Source organism: Stenella coeruleoalba, assembly GCF_951394435.1.
Source record: "Stenella coeruleoalba genome assembly, chromosome: X".
Classification (NCBI taxonomy): Eukaryota; Metazoa; Chordata; class Mammalia; order Artiodactyla; family Delphinidae; genus Stenella; species Stenella coeruleoalba.
Window position 1 is genome coordinate 54,619,530 of NC_137152.1, and position 12,723 is coordinate 54,632,252.

Below are 12,723 nucleotides of genomic sequence, written 5' to 3' on the forward strand. Positions count from 1 at the left end.
CTGAACAAACCCGCAACACAGGATAAAGTCAAATCCATGCCAAGACACATTAAATCAAACTTTTAAAAACGAGACGAAGAGAAAATCTTGAAAGCAGTAAGAGAGAAACACCACTTTACCAACAGGGGAAAAACAATTCAAGTATCAGCGATTTCTCACCAGAAACCATGGTGGCCAGAAGGAAGTAGCAACAACATATTTCAAGTGTTAAAAGAACTGCCAAGCCTGGATGCTATATCTAGTGAAAATATCCTTCAGAAATGAGGGAGAAATCAAGATATCCTCAGAAAAAGGAAAGCTATGAGACCATGACACCAGCAGACCCACCCTAAAAGAGTGGTTAAAGGCAGTCCTCAAAACAGAAAGGAAATGATAAAAGAAGAAATCTTGGAACATCGGGAAGGAAGAAAGAATAGAATGAGTAAAAACGTAAGTACGTACAACAGACTTTCCTTCTTCTCTTGAGTTGTCTAAATAATGTTTGATGGTTGAAGCAATAAGTAAAACATCATCTGATGTGAAGCTCAGTATATGTAGAGGAAATATTTAAGACAACCGTACTATAAATGAGACATGGTAAAGAGACCTAAAGGGAGGTAATTTTTTTACACTTTCCTCAACCTTTTAAAATGATGACACCAGTAGGTCTTTGTGGTGATGAAATAGTTTTGTATTTTGATTGCAGTGGTTGTTACAGAAATCTCTGCATGTGGTAAAATGGTATAGAACTATACACACACTATACCAATGTCAATTTCCTGGTTTTGATATTGTACTATAATTATGTAAGATGCAATCATTGAGGAAAACTGGGTGAAGGGTACACGGGCCCTCTCTGTGCTATCTCTGCAACTTCCTTGTAAATCTATAATTATCTCAAAATAAAAAGGTTTTCTTTTAAGATTGGGGCTGTTCTAGTGGCTAAAGACACGAATGCAATGTGACAGCCTTGATTAGGTTCTGATGTTAAAAAAGATAAAAGGCGGGGAGGGGGAAGGGTGAGCTGTGACAAAGCGAGAGAGAGGCATGGACATATATACACTACCAAACATAAGGTAGATAGCTAGTGGGAAGCAGCCGCATAGCACAGGGAGATCAGCTCGGTGCTTTGTGACCGCCTGGAGGGGTGGGATAGGGAGGGTGGAAGGGAGGGAGACGCAAGAGGGAAGAGATATGGGAACATATGTATATATATAACTGATTCACTTTGTTATAAAGCAGAAACTAACACACCATTGTAAAGCAATTATACCCCAATAGAGATGTTAAAAAAAAAAGATAAAAGGCAAGTTTGGAGAAATTTGAATATAGACTGGACATTAGACGATATTAGATGATATGAAATTATTGTTAATTTTCTTAGATGTCATAATCATATTGTGGTTATGTGGGAGAATGTCTTTATTCCCACAAGATGAATGCTGAAATATTTAGGGGAGGAGTGTAATGAAATCTATAACGTACATTTGAACGGTTCAGAAGAAATTGTAGATAGATCGATAAAGCAAATATAACAAGACATTGCCAGTTGTTGGCTCTATGAGGAAGATATATAGGTGTCCCTTGTACTATTCTTTCAACATTTCTGTATGTTTGCAAATTGTCATTTTTAAAAAAGTTGGAGAGGATATGTGGAGGATATACATGTGATAAAGCAAGTATAGTAAAATGTTAATGAGAATCTAGGTGGCAATTGGATGTTTGTTCCCTGTAAAATTCTTTCAATTTTTCTGTATGTTTGAAAATTCTCATGTTAAAATGCAGGGGTAAAAAACCTGAAGAAAAATGATCACAATCTCATGTCCTTCCCTAGTACTCCCAATCCTGCTTTCTCTGCTCTTTTTCTTTTTTCCCATAGCACTTATCACCATATATCGTAGTATATACTTCATTTATTTATTGTGCTATTTTTTGTCTGTGCCCTTTCACTAGAATGTGAGCACCCCAAGGGCGGGGATTTATTGTGTTTTGTTCTGTTTGCTGCTATATCCTCAAATCCTAGAACAGTGTCTGGCACATAGCAGGTGCTCAGTGAATGCCTGTTGACTTAAGAATGAATTTCTGTAGCCCTAGGGCCTAGGTCAAGGTCTTGCACAGAGTAGGTGTGCAATGAATGTTTGTTGAACTGAGATCTGAGATCTGCAGGAGAACTTAGAATAGACCTGTTGGACTTGAGTGGTTCAGAGCGTGGACTCTGGAGTCAAATGGCCAGGATTTGCATCGTGATTCTGTGACTTCCACCTGTGTAACCTAGCTGTATTAACATCTCTGAGCCTCAATTTCTCGGTAAAAGTCGGATAATAATAGTAGCACCTTGGTAGGGGTTTTGTTTGCATGTAAAGCACTTAGGACTTTGTGAAGATTCAATAATTGGTAGCTAATGACATAAAGAACAGCAAAAAGATAAGAGTTTTCCCAGCATGTCATCCTTCTTCCATCCGCCAACAGACTGAGCCAGGAGAGGCTAAGGAAATGTCCTTGGATAAGTATTCCCAACTTCTTCTCCAGACACCCAGATTTCTTTCACTTCAGATCTCTTCTTACCTTTCCTTCTGCCCTGGACTTTCTTTACTCTCTTGGCATCCTGAAGCTCTTTCCCCCATCATAACCATGCAGGAGTGGAGTTGAGGAGACAGGAATCTGTGCACCAGGGACAAAAGCTTAGAGCTTTCCTTTCCTTCTGTTCTAGGCTTGAGTCCCTCATTGGTGATGGAAGCAGGTCAAGTGTGAGGTTGCAGTCATTTCGGGGCCTAGAGGTTGAGAGAACAATAGTCCTGAGGAAGAGGCCCTGACAAGAGAGTAGCCTCCTAAGCTGCCCTCTTCCTTGGTCCCCTGTTAGGAGAGAGCACCTCCCTCACCCTGCTCTAACGTCCCTTCGATCTGTTCTGCCGCCTCAAGTCTTTACTTCTGGTGGCCCCAGCTCAGAGCAAGCCCGGGGACCCATTGAGCATCTCCCTGCAACTCCCTCTTGGTAGTGGGGTGGGGTGGAGTGGGCCGAGGACAGGCTGAAATTGGAGATTAGGGGGCACGAGAGTGGGGGCTGAGCTCACCCGTGGCACAAGTCCCCTGTCCCTGCCCTAGGGTTGGCCCTACCCCCGATATCTGGGGAGCTGGGGCTGAGCCTGGGGGCGCCACTGCCTCTGTTCCTTTAAGGAGCCGCTGTTTAGCATTCCTGCCGCTGCCGCTGCCGCTGCCTGACTCTGCACGCTGATTGGCTGGAGTCAACTGAGAAGGGAGCCAGGGAGAGATGCTCTTGACTCCACTCAGATCCATCCTGGGGACCAGTGCGGGAGCGGTCCTCGCAGCACCCAGCTTCTGCCCAGGCTCCCGCTTCTTCTTTGCCGCTGGGCCTCGGCCCAGGAGCCACGACGGGCGACACGGAGCCGCCAGTGCTGGAGGGGGAGCCGTGGGTGCGGGGCAGCGTGGGGGCAGAGGCCCCGGGACGCCCGCCCGGCCCCAGGCCCCGCTCCGCCCGGGCGCCCCCACGGGTGCCCCCCCCTTCCTGGTCCGAGCAGTGTGAGTGTGCCCGGGAGCCTGGCGGCAGCGGCGGCGGCGGCAGCGGCGGTGTGGAAACCGGCGTGGGCTGGGGGGTCCGGGCCGCGGGGGGCAGTGCCATGCACAAGCACCAGCACTGCTGTAAGTGCCCCGAGTGCTATGAGGTGACCCGCCTGGCCGCCCTGCGGCGCCTCGAGCCTCCCGGCTACGGGGACTGGCAGGTACCCGACCCCTACGGGCCAGGTGGGGGCAATGGAGCCAGCGCCGGTTACGGGGGCTACAGCTCGCAGACCCTGCCCTCGCAGGCGGGGGCCACCCCCACCCCCCGCACCAAGGCCAAGCTCATTCCCACCGGCCGGGATGTGGGGCCAGTGCCCCCTAAGCCAGTCCCGGGCAAGAGCACCCCCAAACTCAACGGCAGCGGCCCCAGCTGGTGGCCCGAGTGCACCTGTACCAACCGGGATTGGTATGAGCAGGTATGGATCAGCAGAGGGGGTGGTGGTGGGACAACCCACGGGGGCTGGGGAGTGGGCGCCTGGAGGCCTGGGGTGCAGCACGGGTTCCCAGGGCTCCCAGCCCGCAGACCCTGAGCCCTAGCATTGCAGCTGGGCCAAGAGAGGCGGTGTGTGCTTCCCAGTGTGTCTGTTTGGGGGTCTCCATTTGGAGGGGATTGGGAGGAGCTGTGTGTCAGGAGGCGAAGGCATGGCGGAGGGGCACATTCTCCCGTGTGGGGGGATTGGGTTCGCCTCAGCGTGGGCGGGGGGGGGGGTTAGCAGTGTCTCTGTGTCTGGCAGGGGGCGGGAGGTTCTGCGGGGGCTGTGTGCGGTGTGTGTCTCCACAGGAGGGGAGGAGGGGGCAAGGTGCTCTGTGTAGGGGGGACGTGTATGTGTGTGTGTGTGTGTGTGTGCGTGTGTGTGTTGAGGTGTGTGGAGGAAGGCAGTGGAGCTCCTGTGAATCTATGTCGAGGAGCCCATGTGCCCAGCTTGCTGAGCTTCATCCCTTGATGCCATGAGTCCCTCTCCGTCCTAGTCCCTTTGTGTGTGAATGTGCACATGGACATGTGGGGACGTCTCTCTGGATGTGGAGGTGTCTCTGTAGATGAAGCTGCAGGTTTGGCTGTGTTTGCCTGTGTGTGTGTGGCTACATGTATATGAGCATGTGGCTGCAAGTGTGTGCACGCGTGTGCCTCTGTGTGTGTGTGTGTGCGCGCGTGTGCGCGCGCGTGTGTGGTGTCCCTGGTGAGAGGCGCTTGACAGGCAAGGGAGGGGAGGGGGAGGAGGCGAGAGACACGTCCCAAGCAAGGCTGAGAGGCTGCTGAGAAGGATGGACTCTTTTGTCCAAGCAGCTCTGAAGTGTGTATGTGTACTCAGGGGGCGAGGGGGGGACTGAAGCCAGCTTCCTTGCTCCAGAACAGGCATGATGCCTGGAGCCAGGCAAGGGGCAGCTGCTATGGTGCAGGGACTGGCCCCGGTGGGGCATCTTCCCCTTGGGTACCGCAAGATGTGGGAGAACTTGGCCCCCCAGTCCTGACTTGGCACAGCTTGGGAACCCCTGGGTGCTGGGCACAACTCCGGCTTCCACTCCCAGCCTAAATAAACTGCCAGCTTAGAAAATGGAAGGAGCATCTGTGGGAGAAGCAGCAAAATGGAGGCTGGGCCGGCAGAGCCGGGTCCCTGGCATGCATGGCGGAGGGCCTGTCTGGTTATTCGGCTCTGCAGCCCCCAGGGTAGGGAGAGGGGAGGAGGAGGCTTTGTTGTGGAGGGCAGGTGCTGGCTGCCCCAAGCTGGTGACCGTTCTGGCCACCTCTGTCCCCCTCTGGGGATCAGATGTGCTCTCACTCAGAAGCAAAGGTGGGGACTTCCTGGGGAGAGGAGTCCTCGGTTCTGGCCTTCTGTCTGTCCACACTGACTGTTTCCTGTGTCCCTTGCCTTGGCCCCTTGCCCTCTCTAGCGGATTCTCCTCCATCCTGGGGCCCTACCCTTGTAAACACTCTCTTGTGCTTGTCCTGCTCAACTGGTAGATAGGTGCCAGTCCCAAGGCTGGGCCAGTTGGTCAAGGTTTCTTTGCCAGGGCTGATCCCTGGCTGGCTCCTGGCCCTGGGAGCAGGTTCCCTGAGGGGGGTGGTGGGAGGCTGGAGGGTGGACCAGTGGAAGCTGGGAGCTGCTGGGTCTCACCAGAGCTGGACTTGAAGCATGGCTATCACATGTGGGCACACATGGTGTACCAGATGCATACAAGAGCTACATGGAAATCCTTTTGCCTATGTGTCTGTTGCATGGTACTTCAGGCAGTGGTGTTGGTTTGCGGGCTCTTAAGAGCCATCGGTTCTTCCTCCTGGGATCAGGGACAGGAGTAGGGCTGCAGTGAGAATCCTCCCACCAACTGCTAGGGCTGCAGGGCAAAAAGCCCTGGGGCCAGGCTCAGAAAAGGTGGAGGCATGACTAGCCAGCCCTCTCCTCCTCTCTGCTTTTCGAAGCCAAAGCTGTGTGGGGTGTAGGTGGGAGGGGAAGCAGAGCAGGGCATGCAGAGGAGCCCTCACCCTGGGTTTGCAGCTTCCCTCTTCCGACGAGGAGACCAGGGGTCAGGAAAGGGGCAACACAGCCAGAGAAAGATGGGGGAGGGGCACCAGGCTATCTGGGGAGAGAGGCAAGAGGGCTCCTCCATTCTTGGGGATAAGAGTGAAAGCCAGGGAGCAGGTGCTACTTGTCTGTCCAGAATCATATTTTCACTTGACAGTGGCCACAAGTAAGTCCTGTCTGAGAGGCCATCTCTATGGGTTGGTCAGACCAACCCTGTTTCCATCCCTTTCCCTCGCTTCTCCTCCTGTGGCTATTGCATGTTGAAGGCTGTGGACTCTGCTGCCAATCAGTCCATGGGTCATCAGCTTCTCCCTCATGGGGCATCTTGTCCACTCTGCTCCTGTCCTATCCCTGGCTTTGCCTCTGACTCCCGAGCAGATCCCTTTCTGCTGGGAAACACAAAGGGTTCGGGATCAAAAGCCCCTCGATAGAAAATGGATTGACTTCTGCCCATTTGAGGAATTGGGTTCTTGGGGACACAGGAGATAGAATGAGGGTTCATGAGGTACTCTGAAGGGGGGAACTTTTCTTTTTCCCACGAGCTTTGCTGGGCAAGGTGATGAGTGGCCAGAACATCAATGGCCTTGGCAGCTTGCTTCACTCAAAAGAGCATGTGGAGATCCAGGTTCTAGCCCCTGCTCTGCCACTAACTCCCGGTGTGCCCTTAGGCACAACCTGCGTCCTCTCTGGGCCTCAGTGTCACTATCTGTCACATGGGAGAGGTTGAACAAGATGGTATCTGCTGCCCTTCCAGCTCTGACATGGTGGGAGTCTGTGATCCCAAGTCAGGGAGAGCTGTTGTTCAGAAGGGGTGCAGGTCCCTGTCCAGGCCACTGGGTGCCCCCACGGATGCTGAGTGTGGCATGGTTTGCCTGCCATGTTCAATTTCTGCCATCCCCCTCAGGCCAGCCCTGCACCCCTCCTAGTGAACCCCGAGCCTCTTGGTGAGTGCACCACTGGCTGGCTCGGTCCCAAACAATTGATCTGGGCTAAATGAGCAGCTGGGTTGGGCCTGATATGGCTGGAAGCAAGGGGAGGGGGGGGCCTCCTCAGGGTCAGCCTGTCCCATCTGTGGCCAACAGATGTCTCAGGGTCAATTTGGGCTCTCCTACTACTCTGTGGGGAGTTGGGGGACAAGCAGGTTGACCAGGGGGTAGGGGGGAGCGGCGCAGGAGGCACTTAGGGCCCTGCCTGTGTCTTCCCCTAGGTGAATGGCAGTGATGGCATGTTCAAGTATGAGGAGATAGTCCTTGAGCGGGTGAGTCTGGAGGTGGGGCAGGATAAAATGGGAGGGCAGGGTTAGAACGGGGAGAGGGGAGGGCCCTGAACCTTGGTCTCAAGACTCGTGGGGGACCTGCATTGAGAGAATGGGGAAACGGCAGCCCTCAGAGGCTGCATCACTGCATCAATCAATCAACTGTCTAACAAATATTAATTGACCTTGCTCGCTGAGGCCTGGGGAATTGGGGAGGGGATGGCTTCGCTGAGGCCTCCACGCCAGAATGGTCAGCACAGGCTGAGAATCGGCCAGATTGGTGACGAATGTGCCCCAGCCTGCCGTGGCCCCTTCTGAGGCCTGGAGAAGCTGCTCTTTGGGGGCAGGGGTAGATGGGGCCCTGGAAACCCTCCCCCATGCCTTCTGCATGAGAAAACTGTGCCCCTCCACTTCCTTCTGCAGGGCAATTCTGGCCTGGGCTTCAGCATTGCTGGTGGAATCGACAACCCCCATGTCCCCGATGACCCTGGTATCTTTATTACGAAGATTATCCCTGGTGGAGCAGCTGCCATGGACGGGAGGCTGGGGTGAGGTGGCCTGGAAGCAGGGCTGGGGACGGCAGGGGCAGGATGGAGGTGAGGGGAGGAGGGCCGCCTGGCAGGATGACCCTTGAATTAGATCTGAGATGGGGAGGGGTGAGGAGGGAGGGGAAGGGGAGGTGAGAGGAAGAGGAGGAGGTGGGAGAGGGGGTGGAGGGGGTGGCAAGGTGTCATGCCTCTTGGGCTTCCCCCACAGGGTGAATGACTGTGTGCTGCGGGTGAATGAGGTGGATGTGTCAGAGGTGGTGCACAGCCGGGCGGTGGAGGCACTGAAGGAGGCCGGCCCTGTGGTGCGGTTGGTGGTACGGAGGCGACAGCCCCCACCAGAGACCATCATGGAGGTCAACCTGCTCAAAGGGCCCAAAGGTGCGGCCCTCTGGGTTCTCGTGCTCTGGCCAGAGGCCCCTGGTTCGCCCTGTAGGAATTGGAAGGGAATACCCTCACTTCCTTCCTGACTCCCTGGTGCAGCTCACATCCTTCTTTCTTGAGCTCACATCTCACCTGTACTGACCTCGGGATGGCAGCCTGGTGTTTGGGATCCCTGGGGGGAGCTCCTGTGGGGCTGGTGGCTTGGCTGGGTGCGGGGGATTGGGGTTGGGATTGACTGCGTGTTCTAACTTCTCCTTGTGTCCCTCTCCCACTCCCTGCTGGCTCCTGCCCAGGCCTGGGTTTCAGCATTGCTGGGGGGATTGGCAACCAGCACATCCCAGGAGACAACAGCATCTACATCACCAAGATCATTGAGGGGGGTGCTGCTCAGAAGGATGGACGCCTACAGATCGGGGATCGGCTGCTGGCGGTGAGACAGCCTTCCTGGGGATGCCCAAATGGCGGGGTGGGGAGGTGGAGCTCTAGTAGCCTCTCCCTCCACCTGAACCTCACTCAGGGACTAGGCATCATGGGAAATTTCAAGAGCATCATCTGAGTTGTGTGTCCCCAGATAGCAAGGCCCTAGTCCTCTTCATGGCTGGAACTCCCTCACCTGTCCCCCCCTACCCCCTGTTTCTCTGCCCCTCACAGCACTGTATTTGGACCTCTGTTAGATAGAGCACTGTTGAATTTCACTGAAAGGGCACCCCTCAGTGTTCCCTGCAGAGGCCCTCCCTTCTTCTCCCCAGTGCTAGCCCTAAGGCCTCTCCTCTCCTAGGTGAACAACACCAATCTGCAGGATGTGAGGCATGAGGAAGCTGTGGCCTCGCTGAAGAACACATCTGACATGGTCTATCTGAAGGTGGCCAAGCCAGGCAGCCTCCACCTCAACGACATGTATGCACCCCCCGACTACGCCAGCAGTACGTACCAGTCTGCCCTGTCCCTGTCCTGAAGCCCTGCCCCCTGGTTTCTGGAAGGGAACAAGTTTATGCTCCTTGTTAAGAGAGAGAGAAGGAGAGAGAGAGAGAGAATAAGACTGGTGCTCAGGAAAGCTGAGTCCAAATCCCAGCCCTGTCCCTTATACCTGGGTGCCCTTGGACAAGTCCCTTTCACCTGTCTTTAGTTTCCTCTTTGGCAAAAAGGAGCTAATGATATATGTGCTGCCCTCCTCATAGGACTGCTGCAAGGATCAAATGAGATCACGGACGAGAAAGCCCTTGGAAAACTGTATCAGGCTATAGAGATGTGAGGGATTATTATTAGTCACACCTCTAGTCATGCCTTTCTTTGTAGATTGCCTTGACTTTAGCTCTTTCTAAGACTCACAGGAGTGAGCTCAGGATTCAGAAAGGGACTGTGGAGGAGGAACCCTAGGGGGTGGAGTGGGGAGGAGACGCCTGAGGAATCTGCATCCCTCGGTCTGGTCTCTTTACATCTGAGGTGGGGGGGGGGTGGTCAGCCCTTGGTGGCGGGTGGAGTAGGGTACCACTGGGGAGTGGTCTCGGAACTTTTCTCTCCCTTTCTCGATTCCAGCTTTTACTGCCTTGGCTGACAACCACATAAGCCATAACTCCAGCCTGGGTTATCTCGGGGCTGTGGAGAGCAAGGTCAGCTACCCTGCTCCTCCTCAGGTTCCCCCCGCCCGCTACTCTCCTATCCCCAGGCACATGCTGGCTGAGGAGGACTTCACCAGGTAAGACCCCCTCCCCCGCCCCGCCCCTCCGCATCCTACCTAGGGATGGGGCGGAGAGGAATTGCTTCTGGCTGGCCACAGGCCTCCTCGTAGTATGGCATAGAAGAGGATAAAGCCCTCATACCTCGTGTCTTTGGGGTCTGAGGCCCCCTCTCAGGCCCTTGGGACCCTAAGGAGGGACAGAGGTGGCTGCAGGGACAAGTTCTACCATCAGGGGGAGTGCCAAGTGTGTGGCCCCCATTCGAAAGTGCAGAGAAAGGGTAGGATGGAGTGTTTAGGGGGCTGAGGAGGTGGAGGCTGCGGGATTTCCTGCCCCGAGACAGTTGCAGCCCCCTCTGCTGCAACCATTCCACGTTAGAGAAGAGAGCAGTTCAGCCGGTGGCGTTGGTCCGGGATGCTGGGAGGCTGGCGGGCCAGGTGGCCTCGCACGCAGGGAACGGCCCCGCCCCACTCTGGAGGCTGCTGCCGCTGCGGAACTGGTTGGACCGGCAGGGGTTCCGGGGGACAGGTTTGCTGCAGGGTGGGGCCTGGGAGGCTGCTGGGCTGGCTGCAGTAGAGCCGGAAGGGTAGGCGGACGGAGTTGGCGGGGGCGGGGTGGGGGGGAGCTGGAGGAGCCATGGAGAGGGCACGCAAATTCTCAGGCTCCGGCTTGCCCCTGGGCTTGGGCTCAGCTTCGGCCTCGGCCTGGAGGAGGGCTTCGCGGAGGAGGGCCTGGCCGCTCCGCTCCCTGCGGCCTGGAGGGGATGCCAGGTAGGAGGAGAGGAGGGCTTTAGCAAGAGCATCCGGGTCTCAAGGAAGGAGCCTCGCACCTGAGACTGGGAGCAAGAAAGGAAGAGCCTCGGACCTGGGGCTCCTCAGATGAAAGATGCTTAAAGTGAAGGCAGTGGGCTGGGCAAGTGTGCTGAGTCAGGTTGTATGGATATACAGGAGCCGCAGCTGCTCTCGCTGCTCTCACTTGATGACACTGACCATTTACAGAGGGATTCCTTAGACATGGTTAGTTGGAGTCGGAGTTTTCATGTGTTTGTCTCCTCTCTTCAGTTAGGCTCCTAAGCTGCTTCTGGGGACCTGGGATTTCTTTATCTCTATCTCCCACATCACCCAGCAAGGGTACATAGTGCTAGCTGTTGACTAAATCTGTTGTTGGGGAAAGTAGGAGGGGTCATAGTTGGTCGGTGGATTTTTGAGACTGCGGAGAAGCATGTATAAAGTAAGTATGCACAGTTTGTGGGTGGTGAGTGCAATCAACCCCAGGGCCATCCCACAGCCCCTAACTGATTCCCCTTCTTGTGGCCCAGGGTTCAAATCACACCAGTTGGTAGGATGGGAGAATCTGGGGAGGAAGAGGACCAGTGAGTGGGCTCTGAGATATGGTCTCTAGAGCCCAGGGTAGGGGTTTGTTGACCAGAGAGAGTCGGAGACTGTCCACTGGGAAGTTGACTCCAAGCCCTCAGGAAGAAGGGAGGAAGAACAACTGAAACTTGGCACCTGGAAGCAAACAGCAGCCAAGCAGGTTTCAGGAGAGAAAGGGAGCAACAGAGTATCATACCTAGGAACCTAAGTCCGTCTACAGCCATATGGGCCTTGTTCCAGGCTGGCCCTCGCAGGGACAACAGTTTATACCTACTTTGTCCTGACCCTTCCACTCCTTTCCCACCAGAGAGCCCCGCAAGATCATCCTGCACAAGGGCTCCACAGGCCTGGGCTTCAACATCGTGGGAGGAGAGGATGGAGAAGGCATTTTCGTCTCCTTCATCCTGGCAGGAGGCCCAGCTGACCTGAGTGGGGAGCTGCGCAGAGGAGACCGGATCTTATCGGTGAGGAGACAAAGGCAAGGTGGGAGGATGGGAGCTATGCCAGTCTGAAAGGGAGGAGGGAAGACCTGGCTGTCTCCAAGGAATGCTTCTTGAAGTGGGGGAAAGCTAAAAGCTGGAGAAAACATATTCTCTTTTTTTTTTTGCGGTACGCGGGCCTCTCACTCTTGTGGCCTCTCCCGTGTGGAGCACAGGCTCCGGACGCGCAGGCTCAGCAGCCATGGCTCACGGGCCCAGCTGCTCCGCGGCATGTGGGATCTTCCCGGACCGGGGCACGAACCCATGTCCCCTGCATCGGCAGGCGGACTCTCAACCACTGCGCCACCAGGGAAGCCCCATATTCTCTTTATAGATGTCCTTAGTGAGGGACAGGGAACCAGACTTATACTTAAGGAGGAAGTGAGTATCTCTTGGATCTTAACCCTGGCTGGCATTTGACCCCCACAAAGATATTATTATGCTAGAGATATATCCTTTAGGTCTCATCCTAGGGGCAAGGATGGGATATTGCCCATCCTTGGATGAGAAAGGCATCCAAGTAGGCTTAGAGATGGTCTACCCATCTCCCTCTCCTAACTCAGGACAACAGAGGACTCCTTTCTTGCTTTTGGGGTGGCTCATAACTCCTCTCTTTGGACAGGTGAATGGCGTGAACCTGAGGAATGCAACTCATGAGCAGGCTGCGGCTGCTCTGAAACGGGCTGGCCAGTCAGTCACTATTGTGGCCCAGTACAGACCTGAAGGTAGGAGAAGGAAGGTGGAACAAGATGATTTGGGGAGATTAGACTTATTACTAACTGCTGGCTTTTTGCCATCATAGGTAACAAAGCCACTTGACTAGGTCCTTTCTTACACTGGTACAGTAACCTCTTCCTCTCTCGTTTTCCTTCTGGACTGGGGTAGGTTTGGACAGCTTGGGAGCATCAATCAAGGCTGTGCTCAGAGCCTGGTGAAT

General features: G+C 54.6%; 1 protein-coding gene across 4 annotated transcripts in view; it reads left to right on the top strand.

Moving 5' to 3' along the window:
- Window positions 1-343: 343 nt before the first annotated feature.
- Window positions 344-12,723, top strand: part of DLG3 (discs large MAGUK scaffold protein 3) — a gene marked incomplete at its 5' end in the record, with an annotated part of 59,938 nt that continues 47,558 nt past the window's right edge. For 3 of the 4 annotated variants that reach the window (XM_079909746.1, XM_079909747.1, XM_079909748.1), the window contains 9 exons: window positions 3,615-3,971; window positions 7,282-7,332; window positions 7,753-7,877; window positions 8,086-8,255; window positions 8,552-8,688; window positions 9,037-9,181; window positions 9,795-9,954; window positions 11,615-11,771; window positions 12,409-12,511. In XM_079909746.1, the coding sequence (XP_079765872.1) occupies window positions 3,615-3,971; window positions 7,282-7,332; window positions 7,753-7,877; window positions 8,086-8,255; window positions 8,552-8,688; window positions 9,037-9,181; window positions 9,795-9,954; window positions 11,615-11,771; window positions 12,409-12,511 (1,405 nt within the window). Of the gene's footprint in view, window positions 430-3,614; window positions 3,972-7,281; window positions 7,333-7,752; window positions 7,878-8,085; window positions 8,256-8,551; window positions 8,689-9,036; window positions 9,182-9,794; window positions 9,955-11,614; window positions 11,772-12,408; window positions 12,512-12,723 lie in introns of those variants that run through there. The other variant, XM_079909749.1, reaches the window with a different exon arrangement.